This window comes from Adiantum capillus-veneris, chromosome 29 (assembly GCF_014529385.1).
Source record: "Adiantum capillus-veneris isolate H3 chromosome 29, ASM1452938v2, whole genome shotgun sequence".
Lineage (NCBI taxonomy): Eukaryota > Viridiplantae > Streptophyta > Polypodiopsida > Polypodiales > Pteridaceae > Adiantum > Adiantum capillus-veneris.
In genome coordinates, this window is record NC_140959.1 from 34,766,561 (window position 1) to 34,786,408 (window position 19,848).

A 19,848-nucleotide genomic window follows, 5' to 3' on the forward strand; every position below is an offset into this window, starting at 1 on the left:
ATAAAGACACTGACTTAAATACAGGAAACGATCACGAATGAAACACTCGAACAATGCGTGTTGACTAATTATGTGAACACATAGTACTTACTGTAAGGGTTCTTTGGACCTAGGCTCGATAGCCAAGATCGGTTCTTCCTGAGGGGGTTCTTTGGACCTAGGCTCGAGAGCCAAGATCGGTTCTTGGTGACTGATCGAATCTGCAATGAGGTTAGCTTCACTAGAGAAAGTATCCACTCAGTACGTTGAACTTTGTGTTGATGTATGCTCATGTGTGTGTGCGTGTGGTGTGTGTTGTGTTTGGGAGCATATGTTAGTACCGAGTTCTATAACCCACTATTGGGCACTGACGACGTTAGTGGGGATGTCGTGGTATTTAGTCAATATTATGCATGATGGAGCTGATGGTTATATTGTCTTGTGGGTGACTACCATGGGTCTATACCTTGCACTTTCCTTCAAGGGTGAATCTGGGCTTATCCTGGATTCATCTAGGTATATAAAGTATCCACTAAATCGTCCTTGTGAACAATGACATCCTTTTCATGCAACTCATCATGCTTGTGAGAAATTACATCTTGATCATGCAAATCATCATGCTTGTGAGAAATCACATCTTGATCATGCAAATCATCATGCAAGTCATTGTCATTCAATTCATCATGCTTCTCACAATTATGCAAATCCTGTGTGTCATGCTTTGGAGAAGAAGAGACTGAGAGAGTCTCCTTCTCATGAATCTCTTGCATCTGTGCCGGCACTTGAGAAAAGAGTCGCAAGAACTCTTGCATGTGTCGGTCGCTCTGTTCTTGTCTTGCTTTGGCTGCTGCCATTCTTTCTTGGTGTTTGCGTTCCATTTTTGCTTTTCTTTCTGCTCTTCTTTCTGCATGTCTGCGTTCCATTTCGGCCATTTTTTCTGCATGTCTTGCTTCGCGTTCTAACTTCCTTTCCATAAACATCTGATCAAAGCCTCCATAGGAGTTAGGGCAATCCTTGACGTAGATGGGGAAGGGGGAGGGTCATAAAAACCTCCTGGTGGGGAAAATTCTTCTTCGCCTGTCTCATGCTAATCACCTCTAAGCGAAGTATCCATTCCGCTTCGAGTGATGACCATTCTGAAGTCGTGGGTTCTTGTGGTCTTGGGTTCTTAAGTTCACGAGGAACTTGGGTTCTTAAGTTCACTAGGAACTTGGGTTCTTGTGGGTCTTGGTTTCTTAGGGTTCTTGAGTTCTTGAAGTTCTTGAGGGTCTTGAGGCTCTTAAGGTCTTGAGGTTTTGCAAACTGTGTTTGAGAAGGATCTTCTCTTCACCCGAGTTCTACTCTTTTCCGCGGGCGCACTCCTTGGCGGCCTTGCCCTCACACCAAGGTTGCTTTTTCCCACCTCACGTCGATTGGCCGGCCGCTAAGTGCACGGTCCGCTCTCAATGAGTGAAAAGAGACACAAGGGGAGGCTAGACAAGCCCTTCTTTCCTGGGATTCCTGTCACTCTTCAAAAACACGATTAGGAATCAACACGCCTAAGCGAACTGGGGTTCGTGCGACCACCACAAGTGAAAAAAAATTCTTGTGATTCTTGTGGTTCTTTCCTTGAGTGATACAGAACATTGCCAAAGCTCTGATACCAATGTTAGGTGCAGCGGAATGAATGTTTGTGCTTTGCTCAAGATGAGTGCTCCGAATTGTGCTCAAGGTTCCTTTTGTTCTTATGGAAGGGAGAGCCCGTTCTTAATGAGAGAGTGCTATGATCACAAACAAAGTCAATGGGCACTGTGCGTGCAAGTGTATAAGACTGAGAGATAGAGAGAGAAGAGAGATAATACACCAGAGCCGTTGTAAAACCCTCCTCCGGAGGCCCCACTCTCGTCGGCGAGAGTGGTCTACTTATGATTGCACAACTTGGTACAATGGGGATGCATATGACTGATGCAATTCTAGGCTATGTCGGCGATGACGACAGGGATGATGACACCGGTCTAAGGGCTGAAATCTGCAAGTGTGTATTTACTGTCCAAAAACGATATGGGCTGAAATCTGCGGTTAGTCCAAAAACGCTGATTTGGGGGCTGTTTTCTATGGGTCTTTGTCGCTGAAAATCTACAGGTTTAGGGCTGAAAACAGAGGTTCCTAAAGGCTGAAAACTGATGGTCTTCCGGGGCTGAATCTGCTACTCTTCGAGGCTGATGGGGTCTCCCAAAACGCCAGCTTGTTGGTCTTTCCAAAAACGCTAGGTGTTGGGTTCTATTGGCGATGCAGATTTGATGCAAACGCCAGGCTGAGGGTGCTCTGCAAAAACGCTATCTAATGGTTTGACTGCGGCAAGGACGTGCTGATACCAAAAATGCCAGGCAATGCTTGTGGATGGCGATGGACTCTTGTTGGAGGAAACGCTATGCAATGGGGTCTTTGCTTGGAGGGAAAACCACCAAGGTCCTGTTGAGAAGTTGCCTGCTGAGCTTGGCTCCTGTTGCCTCTTCTGCCATTTTGTGCTAACTTTGGTTTGCTTATATATTTTCTTAGCAAAATTGCCCTACCTACTTTTGTTGGAAAGTCACTTAAATTAATAAGTTAAAAATGCCAAAAATAGGTAAAATAGGCTAAATGCACTGGAAAATTCCCCTGAAGGATTCTGATGGGAATGCTTATGATCATGCTGTGTGCAACCAGAGGATATGCATCTACACTAAGTGACTGGGCATGCACGGTCTACGAATAGACTCACAAAAGTGCCATATCACTTCTAATCTAGACTGACTTGACTGACTGAACCCTGATCATGTTGTAGCTTGTCCACGGACACATAGGGTTGGATGTGTTAGGTGTTAATTGTAGAAACCAATGAGAGAGTTCATGGGATGATCATGATTGTAGACTTTCTCCATTGTACACGTCATTAGCCCTCGTGTGATTGTACCCCTCCCCATATGTTTTGAGATGATGTATTATGTGATGCTCATGATGATGATGATGATGATGATGAGGATGAGGATGTAGGGTAGGTTTACATACCTACCCACTCTGTCACAAGACGGGCACCACGTGCCAATAGAAAAGAACAGACTGAACAAACTTTTAGCACTTCAATAACAACTGAACTGAAAGGGAAAGACGACACGTGACATGGAGTGGCGAAATTCCACCCCAGAGAGTATTGGCCCCAAACCTTGGCGCCCCTTTTGGTATTTCTTTATATTGCATCAACTCAGTACAAGCCCGTACTCCAAACTCTGCATCTTCTCCAGGAAGCATGCTAGAGAATGAGCCCTTAGCACATATTTAAAGGCCCTAGGCCCCAAAAGCAGTTTACATGAAAAGCCTTCAAAACTCAAAAGCTTATGGTCCAAAAGCAATGCCAAAAAGTTGCAAGTGCGATTTGCGGAATTCCGTACAATTGCCACGTCATCAGTCAACACAAAACGCAAAAATCCGTACAGCTTGCCACGTCATCATTGCCAATGTAATTTTCAAAAATCTGCCACGTCATCATTTGGCGCAAGTGTTTTGTGTGTGAGTGTGAGGGTCCAGCTTTATTTGAATCCTTTATGTCACTTGGGGCCCCATCGGACGGGGTCCCCATAAGGCTATAGGACGTCTTCTTCTGTTACTTGTTCTTCTTAGGGTTTAGGCCCCTCGGCCGACATCTGCAAGTTGGCTCCCGTCTTCAGGGCTTTGACACGTCAGCAGTTTGTTACACTCTAGGTATCCTCATTTATTATGATTTCTATGTTCCCTAGATATTGTACTGAAGTCACATGTGGATGTAACCTTTTGGTCTCATAGGCCATTTTTGCCTTTTGAAGACATTAATATAACATTTGATTTGATTTGATCTCTCTCTCTCTCTCTCTCTCTCTCTCTCTCTCTCTCTCTCTCTCTTTCAAACCCCCCCCCCCCCCCCCCCCCCCCCCCCCCCCCCGTATCTCGTCTCAATCTCGAATCAACTTCAGATTTATTTCCTTTCTCCTTAGTGTTTTAGTGTTAGTTCTTTGTAACTTTGTAATTTCCATACGCACACATGATATCAGATTCACCAATTGTAACTTTTTGGTCTCATAGGTCATTTTGGCCTTTCGAAGATGTTAATTTAACATTTCATTTCTCTACACGCTCACACGCGTGCACACACACGTACGTACATAGAAAGAGATGCCATGCCCAAATGTTTCCCCATTTCACACAAATGCAACCACACCTTTCCTCGTTTCACAACCCCAAAACGGCGTTTCCTGGTAACCATGACTGTGATCTTGTATAACTTAAAAACCTGCCCATTGGAATATCAGTAGTGGTACTGCATGGCTTGGCCTTGTCAACTATCTGAGAAAGAACTGACTTCAATTTTTAATGCATGTCTCTACTGCTTGCATCAACTTGGGAATAAATAATTTTCAACTCAACTTTAAGAAGAAGAAAGTTCTTTCTTCTTGCAGTGGAGTAACAACTTTTTTTTGGAGACAGTAAATGAGACTGCATTCTTTTGTTTCAGGTGGAGAACATGGGGCGCTTGAATTATGGACCCTATATATCTGATTCCAAGGTTTAGCACTGGGGAGATTTTCTGCTCAACACTTCCAAGTTTTTTGTTCTGTATTTGTGGTTTGAGTCCCTTTATGCATGCAGGGAATACTCTCATCTGTACTGTTGGATGGGGTGCCAACTCAAAATTGGACGATGTTTCCCATTCCATTGGATGATATATCGCCTGTGTATACATTGAAAAATCTAGAACGAATATCCTCTTTTGTCACATCCACCGAAGCGAGGGCATTTTTGGAGTCATCAAAAGATCAATTATGTGGTTCAGGTGCTTTGAGGCACAAAGTTTGTGCTTGTAGAAGTCACCAATTTGTGAACTAAATTTGTTTGGTTTTTTCCAACTTTGAGTATGTCTAGACTGGAAGCTAACTGTAGAAAGCATCACAGACGGTCCTGCACCAGACATAGGCTTCTACTCGGCTATTTTGCAAGTCAGTGAATCGCAAGAACCCGCTGATTCATTCATTTCAATGAAAGGGTGGAGCAAGGGCGTGGTGTTCATCAACAGCTTCAATTTAGGCCGCTATTGGACTGTAAGACTTCACATCACTCATATTTTGAAGTCAGTTGACATGGAACATGTTATGGCATTAAATCAAACATTCTAAAGCACACTAATAAAAAGGAAAGAGAGAGTATACAGACCATTCATGAATGATGGAATGGGAGATAGGATTGCATGTTCCCATTCAGGACACCTATGTTTCAACCCTCCTATATTGGCTGTGTAAACCATCACGATGAATTTGTTCTCATTCTGCCCCCAAGCCTTCAAAGAGAGAATTTTGAAGTCATTCAGCTTCATAGGTGTGCACCTCTTTAGACTACAATACTACCAGCTTTCTGTGCTGATGTCTGAACCACACCTTAGTTTTTCCCTAACGGGAGGCATATGGTGTTAGGATTATTGGCCACTTCTAGCATTATATAAACAAGAATTGCCATTACTTGAATAGCAAGCATGAAACGTATGCTAGCTAAGTTCTCCTTAAGCCATATTTTACAAGGTGGTTCTGTTCCGAAGCTTTCTTTCACGAGTTTCTGGTATAGAATTGGGTTGAAGTTGAAGAACAGTATTATTGAAATGAGCTTTTGCAATATTATCGATCGATTCCATGATAAGAACCGATTCTAATTAGATGACTGATTGGAAGGATGTAAGAATATCAGTAACTGCACCCCGCACCCAACCTTTGCAACGTGTATGCAGGCTGTTGGGCCTCAATGTACTCTCTACATACCAGGGCCATTGCTACGGCAAGGGGGGAATGACGTGGTAAGAAATGTTAAGTTGTGGTCTATGGGTGGTTATGAATTGCAGAGGTTCTCTTATTTTAGGAGCATTGACTTATTTTTTTGTGATATGCAGCTAATATTTGAGCTGGAGACTCCTCCTTCGGATCTCACGGTACAGTTTGTGAACAAGCCAGATTTTTCCTGTGGGCCAATGTAGAGCACCTGGTGTGCGTGGTTATTTGACAAGCACAGAAATCTTGAAAGAATTACATATTCGACATCAACCTTGCAGGAACTGGAATCTTCAAGGAATTATACATATTTTTGTGGGTTTCATTTCTATTTATACATCAACCCTGCAATTATAGTTATGTAATATGCACCTTACAGATTGCCTCACGCATAGATTGCTATTTTCTCCATCTCCCACCATTTAACAACATTCATGCTTTGATTAGATAATTGTACTGATTCATCTTTCTGACCTCTCTGAAAGACCTATGAGACCATAAAATTACATCATCATATGATCCAAATGTCTAGCGTATAGAAAACAAAAGACTAAGCTAACAAAAGCTAACTATAGATTATACCGCATGTGATCCCACTCGGAACACCCAATCTCACTCTTTCCTTTTTTAAATAGGGGAGAACACTTCTGTCTCTCTAACTTTCGATATTTTGGGACCTTTTTCGTGTACGAGCAGTCTGAACTACTATGCAGTTTTAATATGGTGGCATGCCTTGTTATTTATTGCATGACAACAAGTGAGATTGAAACAAGGTTGAAGTAAAGGAAAAGGTTTAAGTTTTTGCAACAACAAATGTGATATGGAGAATTAGCTCTAGAAAAAGTGAGGCTTAATGACTATCGAAACAAAGAGAACCATTTGCAAATTGTGGGGTTGTGAGCATGTGATTGGGTTCGGATCTTCAGAGGTGCTTTTCACTGAAAAGTTCAGGAATTGACAACTTTAGTTTTAGAAGTCGATATGAAGTTTCTTCTCAAAAGTAAAATTATGTAAATATTGTTATGTGTTTTGCATTCACAGATTCTTGCCAAAGAAAGGCTGAATTTAGTGGGAGAGGCAGTGGGAGAAGCTATATGATGCAACAATGGTTGAGTGAGTGCTCCATAAGATTGAACATATCTGCTGCAAAAGCTTTTGATTTTCCTTGAACATGCTGTTAAAAGCACATGCTACATGCTACATATTCTACTCTCAAATTTGAATTCCGTTGGTGGATACTGACGGTTTTGTGCATGAAAGAAAACTATGTTCAAAGCAAAGAAACACTGTATTTCTAATTTGTCTTGAGGGATAATTCAATCACAATTGTAACTTTTGTTGAAAATAACCTAAGGGGACTTGTTATTGAATATTGAAATCAATAACAAATGGAGCATAATAGAAGCAATGGTTCAATAATGAAACAAATTAAGGAAGCAATAGGGAGTCAGAATATTAAGGATAAAAGGTCCAACAATATTGGGGTCCCAACAGATTACAGAATCTCGAGTACACTTGTGGCACAAGATGAATGGACACCACAAAATTTGACTTAGATTTTTCAATTTACGACCGTTGGCTAAGACAGTGTAAATTTTTTGTTTTTGTTTTGAGAGGGGGGGGGGGGGGGGGGAAGAAGACTAGGTTAAGGTTTTCTAGGAGCCAACGAAGAGGATTCTGGTAGAATTGGTTTACTCGTGATAAGGGGGAGGGGATGTAAAGTCGGGTATTTTCATTTGAGTATAAAGTAATGGGTGATGATAGGTAGGGCTAGGGCAAGATTATTACTTATAAATAGGGATGTTTATCAATAATGTATAAACTTGGGGGGTTGTACATTACTCAAGGAAGTTATTAACACCAAATGTTAGGGTTGTAGCATGATTAATTTGAGGATCCTTTGATGCAGTCGCATGAAAATGTTGACACAAAATTGGTGATAAAAAAGCCATGGGTCTAGAGAGCCAGCTAAAAGGTTTATCTTAGACTCTAGCGGTAGGGTGGCATCATAAATTTTGGAAGGGGATTATTGATCGGGGATGATGCAAATTCACTGGACTAAAGTGTATTAGTAAGTTGTCCAAGGTAAACTAGCAGGAGATGAGTATGGAAACTTGTACTTGTGGAGGGTTAGTCATGTGAAGACTCCTAATTTAGATCCTAACTGTAGCAAAAGTAGAATAGAGGATTCAATTATTGTTTGGGAAAGGTTTGCCTAATCTTAGCCTTGATACCAGCTGAAAATCATGATTAGCTGGTTGTAGACCTTTGTAAAGGGGAGGAAAACCACAAGAAAATAGTTTCGCTTGCATATTCACAAGGATAACTTTTCACCACAAGAAAAAAGGCTTTCTTGGACACTAGGCGATGGAATTTTTTGGGTAAAAATAGCTAGAGGAGTAAGGTAGTAGAGGGACTAGTAGGAAGGCTTTTTGGAGGAAATCCATAATGAGGAGGATGTGAAGGTGGGCATGACTTCAGAGAATCTATAACATGATGGCGAGGTAAGTGTTAATAGCAATAAACAACAAAGGTTGAGGCAGGCACAACAATCCTAGGGAGTATGGGTAACGTATTGGGAGGGATTAGTGCATCATGAAAGCAAGAGCAACCTTGCCTACCTAAAATCATAATTTTATAAGTCATGGTTTGTATTTGATTAGGGTCAATAGGCTAACATTAAGAGAGAAATTGAGGGAAGAATACTCAAATGTTTTTTTTTTTTTCAAGAGAGTACAAGAACTTTGAAACACACGCACACACCCTATGTACAACGGCCTCACAGGTAGGGAGAGAGAATACTCAAATGTTGATCGAGGATACTTGGTGAAAATTTGAATGTGCACCTATCCACCACCAAGAAGTGCATCCCCTTGAAACAACCCACAATATCTACATACTTTTCTTACATTCTTCATCCATACATTGTCACATTACAACCAAAGCGCCCCATGCAATGTTGTAGGATGTAGAGTGCATATACAACCTCTCTGAAACTGAAATAGGGAGAGTAGATTATAAACTTACAACAATAGAAACATGAGAATTGTGTAAATTTTTGTACTCATCTAACTGCGTATATCGTTGAATGAACACACCTAAGGGACATAAATAAATGGGTGCATTGATTATGCATGAGATTTGGTGGGGTCTGAAATGTAATACTCTTTGCTCAAAATGTTAGTATAGCTACTAAGATATACTTCATCTAAGTAATATGTCTAGTATATGAATCAATAACAAGAGTGCCACCTCTATGGATAGTTGTCAATCCGCAAATGAGGATGGAAAACCTTATTTGGAAGAACTCAGTAAAAGATTTTTCCCTCTCCTGGCATGTATGCCAAATTTATATCCTATGTATATATAGAGATGATGAAAATGTATGTTAGTGTACCTCAAGATGAACCTTTTGATTTTCAACATAATTAGGCTATCAACAAAGATGGCTGTGGTAGATTGCTCTCTCAATCGTATCAACCATGAAAGGGATCTCAAGCAAAACTCAACCATGCATGTGAAAGTTTGCATGTACTCTATTGAGACTCTTATCTCACAACCAAAAGTGGATGCACAAGACTACTACTATCAATATGCATTAGTTTCCAAGCACGAAGCCAAATGTCTTTATGAACATGAGTGTATCAAAGCAACCATCTCAATGAAATTCCATAAAAGCATGAAAATGTGTGGCAATGATATCTCATTAGGATGAAATAGTCCAAGTATGTAGTGCCACTCAAGTATCAAAAGATGTAATTTACTATATGTGCAGAGAGAAGATTCGTGGTAAGATTTGACTACGTTGAGCTCATACACTAGGTAAGATCTCCTTCACATTGCTTGGAAACTCCTCATAGATAACGACTTCACATTGTTACAACTTCAAACTTGACTGCATTAGAGTACCAAAAAACACAATCCTTGAGTTTGAGTCTATGCAAAAACTATATACTTTTTTTGACACGAGAAGTTCTACATCGCATTGCCTAAAATGACAATTGCCAAAATACCCCTTTGTGAAAAATTCTTGAATAACTCTCAATTTAAAAAATTCATAAAAAATCCTTTACCACTTTCGATGGATTGTCCCGATTTTTGCATAGTTTATTTTTTTCTATAGTATAGATCTATTTTTATGTGCCTTCGATTTTTTTTTTCCACCAATGAGCTCAAATGGAGAAATTTGGGTCTATAAATAATGAGCCATTTCATCTTCAAAGCCCACACTACCATTTAAAATCCTAGTTCTTTATATAGGGAGAACCAATCTTACAATGAACATTTGGAAAAATCCTCTTCGGAGATGCTCCAAAATTTAAGTGTATTTTGGAAAATTATGAGGAATATTTTGGGAATTTTTGAAATTTGACGGGTATTTTGGTAATGTAAGATACCAAAATACTTGAGGGGTATTTTGGAAATTTCCACAAATTTCACGGAGTATTTTGGCAATATAAAATACCAAAATATGATGTTTCAAAATATGTATTCAAACTTGGGTACTATGCATTGCATTTCAACCATTAAACGATGTAGCATTTGCGTACAAAAAATTGGTCAAAAGAAATTCCTCTCTTGCATAAAGGGTGACCTCAATTTAGTATGCATGCCTCTTCTCATACCACTACTTTAACAATACAATGCTTTCTTCAATTTGCATTTTTCTTGTAAATTACAAGAAAATTCACGAGATTACACTAAATAATTTCTTCATAAAAATAAGTTTCAATGTTTAAAGATGTATATTGGAGAGAGAGAGAGAGAGAGAGAGAGAGAGAGAGAGAGACTATACACACACATAGTGTGGTGTGTGTGTGTGTGTGTGTGTGCATGTATGTATATACATGTGTGTCCGTGTGTGTACTTGTCACTTCCCCACTAGTGATGTCGATAATGGGGAACTCCAATGAAGGGAGTGCGAGGATGGAGGGTGCGGGGGTGGGGGGGAATATGAGGAGAGAGAGAGAGAGAGAGAGAGAGAGAGAGAGAGAGAGAGAGAGAGAGAGAGACATTCCTAATCAAAGTAAATATAAGAATGTTTAAAATTCTCAACAATTCATGAGTGATTACACTAAAACTTGTGAAATTTTGCTATGATTTTCTTCGAGGCAAGTTTGAAATCTTTGTAAGATCTTCTAATTTTAATCAATTAAAAATACATCAAAACTTGATTTTTTACAAAGATTGTGTCTTGTGTGTGTGTGTGTGTGTGTGTGTGTGTGTGTGTGTGTGTGAGAGAGAGAGAGAGAGAGAGAGAGAGAGAGAGGGGAAGAAGAGAATTCTAGCATTGTAGGAAACTATCCCAAGAGACTGCAAAGATCTATGCGACGAGATTTGAGCTCAAGGCCTTTTTTTCAAAAGAGTTTGTGTGTGTATGTGTGTGCGTGTGTGTGCGTGCGTGTGTGTGTGTATGTGTGTGTGTGTGTGCGTGCGTGTGTGTGTGTGTGTGTGTGTGTGAGAGAGAGAGAGAGAGAGAGAGAGAGAGAGAGAGAGAGAGAGAGAGATTTAATTCCAAGAAAAGTAAGAGCACTTTGCTCTTACTTTACTTAGTCTCAACAACAACAACAAACCCCCCCCCCCCCCCCCCCCCCCCCCCCCCCCCCCCCCCCCCCCCCCCCCCCCCTTTTTTTTTCAAATTTGAGCCTAAGGAAAGTAAGAGCAAAGTGCTCTTAATTTTCTTTGAATTAAATCTATCTATCTCTCCCTCTCCCTCTCTCTCTCTCTCTCTCACCAAACACACACGCGCGCGCGCGCGCGCACACACACACACACACACACACAGAGAGAGAGAGAGAGAGAGAGAGAGAGAGAGAGAGAGAGAGAGAGAGAGAGAGAGAGAGAGACATGGGCATCACTAGTTTTTGATACATGAAATAACTAGTGAGGTTTACTTGGTGACATCATGTATTGTGGTTTTTTTCCACCATGTAATGGGTTTAATAAGCGTCAACATACCTTGACAAACTTTTTTGGCTAAACGATCTTCAATAATCCTTTATAAACAGATACATGCATGGGCGTCAATTAAAAATTGGCTCATGCTTGACTTAAAGATGCACCAAACCCATAACTAAACGATGGTGGTCCTAATTTAAGACTAAAAAATATAATAAAAAGCACGTGAGGATGGGATCCCATGTTTACACACTTGCAAACAGTCTGCAAATAACATCTCTAGTGGAAAAATTCCTTCACACTCATCGTCACGCACTGGAGTGAGAATTTTGACCCTACATTGTAGGGTCAATACATGGTTTCGTTTGGACCTTCTTGGTAGTGCTTATTGCCAATACACCCTGCACGTGTGCACACGCACGTGTACACACACACAATGCAACAAGATGGTAAGCATTGTTTACATGCTTTGGCAATGCCTACAACCCACGCGCACGCGCGCACACACACACACACACACACACACACACACACACACAATCTCACACACACCTTGGCAAGTGGGGATTACGAGGGAAACACCTCTGTGATGGTGGATTACCTGAATGGAGCATATATACTGAGAAGGACTTTAGGGTAATCATTCCATGGATGATGGGTTTGCTAAATTGGTTCCCTAATTCAATAGTAGAGCATAGTGGTTCACAAAAGAAGGATGTTGACCCAGAGGATGCACTCTCTCCCAAGGCAACCAAGCACCTGGATGCAAAGAAAGACAGAAAGAAACTCTCCATGATGGACAAGCCAAAACCCTTGTCTAATGGGCAAGGGAAGACAAAGAAGAGAGCAGTGATCAAGGTGGAGAGCGATTATGAAGAACTGGAGAGAGATCATGCAGAGGTCAGCCATAGCATTCCGAGTGAATGGGGATGACCATTGCTCTTTCCACCCCTCGAACACAACATGCCACCCATGAGTTACCTCCATCTTCACCATCACATGGGATACCTCCGCATGAGCTCTTCGATATGCCAAAGTGGTTGTGGAGAACGTGGTCGTGGAACACGCTCTAGGTTTGCTAAAACTCCTGCTACAATAGTCTTCTCTTTAGTGTTGCATGCTTAATGAAAGTGATGTTACGTTGACCATAAAAAAATGCAAGTAGTGGCATGCCACCTTCTACTACATGCTAATCTCAAGAGGTTGGCAAAAGTTACTCATGATGTGTTAAGCAATGATAGGTAAGCCATGTGTTTTTCTTATTTAGTCATTGCTCAAAGCACTAGTGGTGAATGAGTGTGTGTGCAGATCTCTCCATTCAGTATGCAAATTCTTGGGCTCTCTATCAGAGACTGGGTGGTTGGACCTAGGGAGTAGCTTGGGTGGTGTACGTTTGGTATATATGGCCTTTTCCACACACACCAATCCACACATGACTAGGATAGGTGGAATTCCTATATGGAACCAGTGGGATAACGGTCTTATGGAAGCAACATTTTGTATTGCGATCGAGTGCATTATTGTGGAAACGTATTGTGTGAAGCAGTTGTCCATTTCTACTTCGACCAGCAAATGGATTTGGTTATTGCTTGTTGAGGATACTACACATACGGCTCCCAGAGACTAGCTACGAGGACTATGTAGAGGGGTTAATTTCGTCCATATAATTGTGTTAAAGCACATCAATTAGCTCTACATTGAAAAATGTATAGCTATTCCCCCTATCATCTGTGTAGATGTACAAACCTATGTTTGCAATCCCTCCACAACATCATGTGTTTGCATAGAAGCACCAACCAATGCATATCTTAGCTCCTTCTCATGATATTGTGACTCTCTCACTTTGGATATCCACTATGCTCTTATTGGGGGCCCTGTTGCTAAGTCCACTGGCTCATTTTGAACATATTAGACGTATAGCATCTTTGCAAACCACAAGGGGAAATCCATGTGGTTTAGTGTACTCCCGGTGCATGCAAAATATATGGACTTGACATGCATATGAATTTCTGGTACAACCATTTGTCCAGATTCAATCTTCCCTTGCAGATGGAGAATTCAGACACAGTCAACCACGCTTCCTTGACCATCTCTATGGTGACATCTTTGTTGATGTCTTTCCATTGCTTGCCATTTTTTGGTGCCCACTCACTAGTCCATGTGGAAAATCTCGCTTGGTCATTTGGGCCAATTGTATCTGCAAGTGCGTGCAAGCGCTCGTATGATTTTTTGGATTTCTCATGCTCATCCATGTCTAGCAAAAAACATTTACAATGTCTTCAATGTGCGATATAAACTTAAGTTTACATCACAAAAACTCATTTATAACTCTTATTCTAGTGGTACAAATTGATTTAATTTATCATAACACACGACATTTTGTATTAATCACTTTGCACCATGAGTTTATCATTATTAAAAGAATTTGCTTGTGAATCGACTGCCCAAAATTCAATAGAAACTAGCACAACACACCACAAATGTATTGAATTGCTTTACACCATGATTCTATCCTTATAAAAAACTTCACTAGTGGATCTAGTGGCTAGATAGCGATATAAATGATCAAAACAAACCACATGTAGTGTATTGATCACTTTGCAACATGGTCCATGACTATACAAAAAATTTCATGTGCTACTTTGGTCTAGAAATCATCATAAATTTTGCAACACACCACATACTAAATTGAAATACTTTGCACCATGGTCTATAAGTAATGATAGTGAGCATAGAAGTGAGAGAGATACAATTTAAATCCATTATCCATGACTAAAAAATCCCAATTACACGTGCGATCTTTACAAATATGAGAAAATTAGTCGAATAAGACCGCAGTCTACAAAAGTGATCAGAATAAACTAGAAAAGAATCATCTCACTAAGTGAACACAAATACACCATCAAGTTGAGATCTAACATATCCAAATGCTCACTCATATTCTGCAATGTCTTTCTTTGCCTGGGTGGTTGCTTTAAATGGTTTTTGTGCATTATATTGAAAGTCAGCATGCTTTCGCTTTTGCCATGGCACGTTGTAATGCTCTAAAAAATCTCTGCACCAATCACATAGTTGCTTGATGCAAAAAGCAACTGCATAGGTATCAATAGGGGCAAACCAATTTTGGGTTGCAAAGCTCAGGGGACTCCCAAGGACGTAGGGCATGCTCTATGGAGCCCTTGATGTTGGTTGCTCGCTTTTCAATGCCCACTCGTAATGCGAATCCCCAATCAATGACTCCCACATGCGACACAACAAATCAGTCGTGATGTTCCATGGGTGCAAGTCACAATGTATAATTCCTTTGCTGTGTGCATGTGCCATGGCCTTCACCAAGGCATCCATAAAAGAAGGAGCCCAATTGAGCATATGCTTGCACATCTCCAAGTCTTTCTCTGTGGGGGGCATCTAGGATCTTCCTTTTGAGTCACCAGTATGTTAGAAAATCTACCTTTAGGTGGTGGAACACACTCTAACATGTCATCCATATCCATTCCATTAAATCTAGGAAAGACGAGGGACCTGGCTCTTGGTGTGTTTGTACTATGCACCTTACGATGTCCCTATGGAACAACTGCATGTTCGCCTCTAGAGAAAAAGATTCAAGGCTCTCTGTTGCATCTCCTTTTGAAGTCCTTGATGACATATTGCACTTCCGATGGCAACCAAATGACTCCTTCAATGGTGCACTCTGACACAAGTCCGTAAGATTATTTGCCAATCTTTCTGCCAAAGTTTGATAGCTTTCGGTGGGAGGTAAAAATTGATGGCACACTAGGACATAAAGCGGGTGCGCTATAAATTCTCGCACTCCACCTCAGCTTGTGTGTTAGACTTTCCCACTACTGCATCTTGAGAGGAGGATGCAAAAACAAAGATGGTTCTAGCCTTGTGGCTCTGGACATCTTGCGCATCAATATTGCGTGCTCATTTCGATTTTGACCTCTCTGCATGTCATACATTAGTCCAATGTTGTAGCTTGGCTGGATCCACATCCGTTGGGGCATTAACACCGAAGTCTCTCATACACTATGCCATATTTCTCACAATACTATCCATTAGCCTACGGATAGCCTTTGCATCGTAAGTTGATAAGTGTATCTAAATTGCTTCAATTATGACATCAAAGAAACGCTCTTTGCGTGTCTCACTCTCCAACATAGAGGTGATCTCCTCTTTGGCCAGGGCACATATATACATCACCATTAGAGTTTTGATCTTTTTTTTAAAAACTCCTTAATTTCCACAGAATCCATCTATGCTACAATGATAACATATTTCATAATTTTTAAATACATAACTTAAAATTTTATAGAAAATAAAAACTTCATTCATTGAACCTAACGATAGCACTAGCTTAAGATTAGGGCATCATTCAATGGGAGTAACAACACCTCTAGCCCAATAGTAGAGTTGATGTCGAGACGACCACTATACTAGCTTAAAAAGAAGGGCATCATTCAATGCAACTAACGACACCTCCAACCCAATAGTAGAGCTAATACTGATAGCAACACTAAACTAAGCCTAAATAGCAAGGCATCATTTGATGAAAATAATGACACCTCTAGCCCGATGGTAGAGCTGATGCCGAAAGCAACACTAAACTAGCCTAAAACGTAGGGCATCATTCAATGAGACTAACGACATCTCCAGCCCAATAGTAGAGCTAATGCCAAAAGAAACATTGAACTAGCCTAAAAGCTAGGGCATCATTCGATGAAACTAATGACATCCCCAGCCTTGTAGTAGAGCTGACGCGGAGATCAACATTGAACTAGCTTAAAAGCACGTATATTACACATAAAACATAGAAAGCAGCCTATTAGCTTGCACAACGATACTCCTAGTCCAATAATAGAACTGATGCCGATGAGAAGACTAATATAACTATCTATAAATTGAATGTAACCAACCATGTTCAACAACAAAACTTTCGATCCAAAATAGAACCGATGCCAAAGTGAACACAATCGACACATTATGAAACAGTGCCTATTGGTCTAGCATTTCACAAACGACACTTTTGATCCAATAACAGGACCGATGTTGACATGAAAAGCAAGACCAACATACTTTGAAGTATAGAAAATAAATGTGTAAAAAAAAAGTATATCAACTTCAATATAAAGAAAATAAAGAACTTATGAGATTAAACTAAGATTTATATTGCATTTTTTTTCTTTGCTTTGAAGGGCTTTCTAAAATTTTCTCTTTCTCTTGAGGATATGTGGGAATCTCAAAGGTGGAGGGCAAGGAAATTGTGAAGAACCCCCCCCCCCCCCCCCCCCCCCCCCCAGGGGCCCTATATATAGATGCCTCAGGGGCTTGTTGGGCTACACGTTGGACTCGCCGAGTTGGCTATGTTGCCCGACAGGCTACAATGCTGTAAGGACGGGCAAATTCCACTAGAGCTCCAGGTCCTCTTTAAGTCACCATGCCATTTTTTGTGAATGAGAATTTTCTTAATCAGCAGTGTGATCACAAAAACACACACGTGATCATGTAAATATGAAATCCCCGCTCATCACCATCTGTGTCAAAGTTGCCCATGATGCCACAGTCCATGGTGGTTCGACGCTCGTCAATGTGGCGTGTACAAAAGTGTTAACCCTTTGATCAATAGAGTTAAAGGAAAGGCACTACAAAGTAAGATAATATCTTTTATTGATTACAAACATAAAATCAAGAAGAAACTATACAATATGGTTTAAGTATATGAGTAGTCTACCTTTGGTACGCAACCTCATGCATACTCCTTCTCTGTGTGCTTTTGCTTTGGTCAATCTCTCATGAATCCACTTAGCACTAATGAGATCAGGGAAACATGCAAGGTGTCTAGGAACTAGGGGTGCCCTCTTGCCTCCATGCCTCTCTCTCCTACAAACACCTTGCCTTGGCCAATGTCCACAAGTCCACCCACTTGGCCATAATTATTGCATTGAGGGTACAAAAGTTATTAACCACTCTGGATAGATCCATATCCATGTTAAATAATTCTCCTCCTCCTGATCTGACCACATGCGAGGCATTGAGGGATCAACTTGTGCCAAATACTTTGAAATGTAAACAAATGTCTCTTGCACGATCCACACTTCGGCTGTTGGAATTAGGGTTGCAAAAAAATGCACAGAGCTTGGAGAAGATGAAGGAAGCTCAAGGCACACAATAGCGTGTATATTACTTAATGTGCAATGGAAAGATATAAGATAGCCCTAGAGTGATGGGTGTATATACAATGCACGGAGGAAAAAACTTCCTAGTGAGGTAAAAAATGCCTAATCGGTCCTAAGTGTGTTCACACACATAACTACCACATGTATATGGTAGCAAATCTGTTACCATATACATGTGGTAGTTATGTATGTGAACACACTAGGACCGTCGGGGCATTTTTTCCCTCTTTAGGAGGTTTTTTTTCTCGTGCAATGTATATATGCCCATCACTCTAGGTCTATCTATCTTTCCATTGCACACTAAGTAACACACTCTCAGTTGTGTGCCTTGAGATTCCTTCGTCTTCTCCAAGCTGTGTGCGTTTCTTTACAGCCCTAATTCAAACAATTGGTATCAAAGCAGGTGCCATCCTCCGAGCTTAGTTGCCAACAGCTCCAGCACACGCCTGTTCACTTTCTCTGATTTTTGTGAGCTTTGGTGAGCGTTTGCAAGTTGACAAAATATTTGGGTGTGCTCTTAGAGCTTAGTTTGCTCAGATTTCTGATTCGGGCTCATTTGGGCCTCCGTTTCCACTACAGACAAGTCTGCACAAGCGATTTTGTCATTTTGTGCAGATTTATGTCAGTGTTGTTTTATGCATAACAGGTCCTATATAGTATATTGCGGGTTGTGCTATATAGCATGTGCTAGTCTCACTCAGTTTCTCCTCGTTTTGAGCAGTTTACACATCAAGTGCAAACATTTTCCATGGCTGACAACAACACAGATGTGTTCAAGATGTTTGCTCTTGAGGACAGATTGGATGGGGACAATTACCCTATGTGGGCTTACATGATGCAACAAGTTCTTATGTCAAACGGAATCTCGAATATTGTGCAAGGCATTGATGTACGTCTTGGTTCTGAGGATGTAGGTGATGTTGAGGATGCTGTAGGTCTTGTGGCAGAACAAGCTTGTTGGGATGTAAAGGATATGTAGACTCATGCATTGATTGCGTTGTCTATGAAGCGCACCATTACTCCTCACATTTGTTCAACAAAATCTGCAAAACAGGCTTTGAATATTCTAGCAGGTCTTTATGCAAGCCGCAATGAGGCTAAAATTGCTTTGCTACGTAAAGAGCTTGAATCAAAGATTATGCACGAGGAAGATGATATGGACACTTTCCTTGCTGGTGTCAAGGATATCAATGAGCAACTTATTTCTGCAGGTAAAGCCATTTCAGACAGTTCCCTTGTGAAGACTGTTCTTGATGCCTTCCTAGATTCTTACCAGACTTTTGCTAGTACTTGGAGACTTATGACCCAAGGAAATGCTGAAGTTGTCAAGTTTGATGCCTTATGCACATTGCTATTGCAAGAGTCACTTTCTAGAAAAAATAGGACTAGGCAGCATGCAATTGAACATGATTTTATTGCTTCTCAAAGAAAGGGTGTTAACAACAATGCAACCACTTCTTATCGTTCTGCTGGGAGTGGCAAAACTTATGTTCCTAATGCTTTTGTTGGCAGCAATTCTTCTGGAAACTCTGGTGATAAGGGCAAAAAGAAGATGCGTTGCCATTATTGCAAAGCTAATGATCACTTAATCAATCAGTGTCCTAAGTTGAAGGCCAAAGAGGCTAAGAAGAAAGAGGGTGGTTCCACTATAGGTTCCACTACAAATGCAGCCATTGTTGAGTCTTCTATGAAAGGAGACTGTGATGCTGATGTTGATGCAGAATGGGCTTTCAGTGCAGAGTGCACTTACAATCTTGTTGTCCATGATGCATGCATGTCGATTTACTGTAGATTCACATGTATGGTATTTCGACAGTGGTGCTACAAAGCACATTACCTCACATTGTGAATTGTTCACCTCTCTCAAGTCTATCCCTCATGGGAGTTCAGTCACTTGTGCCAACAATGCCTCTTATCCTATTCAGGGAGCTGGAAAGATTGTGCTTACTGCTGCAAATTGTAGTTCTTTCACACTTGTTGATGCACTTTATGCA

The 19,848-nt window shown here is 40.8% G+C and overlaps 1 protein-coding gene across 7 annotated transcripts in view; it reads left to right on the forward strand.

Moving 5' to 3' along the window:
* The window catches only part of BGAL17 (beta-galactosidase 17), an 85,683-nt gene extending 79,434 nt beyond the window's left edge, over positions 1–6,249 (forward strand). For 5 of the 7 annotated variants that reach the window (XM_086506406.1, XM_086506407.1, XM_086506402.1 and 2 more), the window contains 5 exons: positions 4,484–4,534; positions 4,618–4,801; positions 4,891–5,066; positions 5,744–5,809; positions 5,903–6,249. In XM_086506406.1, the coding sequence (XP_086362532.1) occupies positions 4,484–4,534; positions 4,618–4,801; positions 4,891–5,066; positions 5,744–5,809; positions 5,903–5,986 (561 nt within the window). In that variant the 3' untranslated portion in view covers positions 5,987–6,249. Of the gene's footprint in view, positions 1–4,483; positions 4,535–4,617; positions 4,802–4,890; positions 5,067–5,687; positions 5,810–5,902 lie in introns of all 7 variants that reach the window. The other 2 variants (XM_086506404.1, XM_086506405.1) reach the window with 2 other exon arrangements.
* Positions 6,250–19,848: the final 13,599 nt, after the last annotated feature.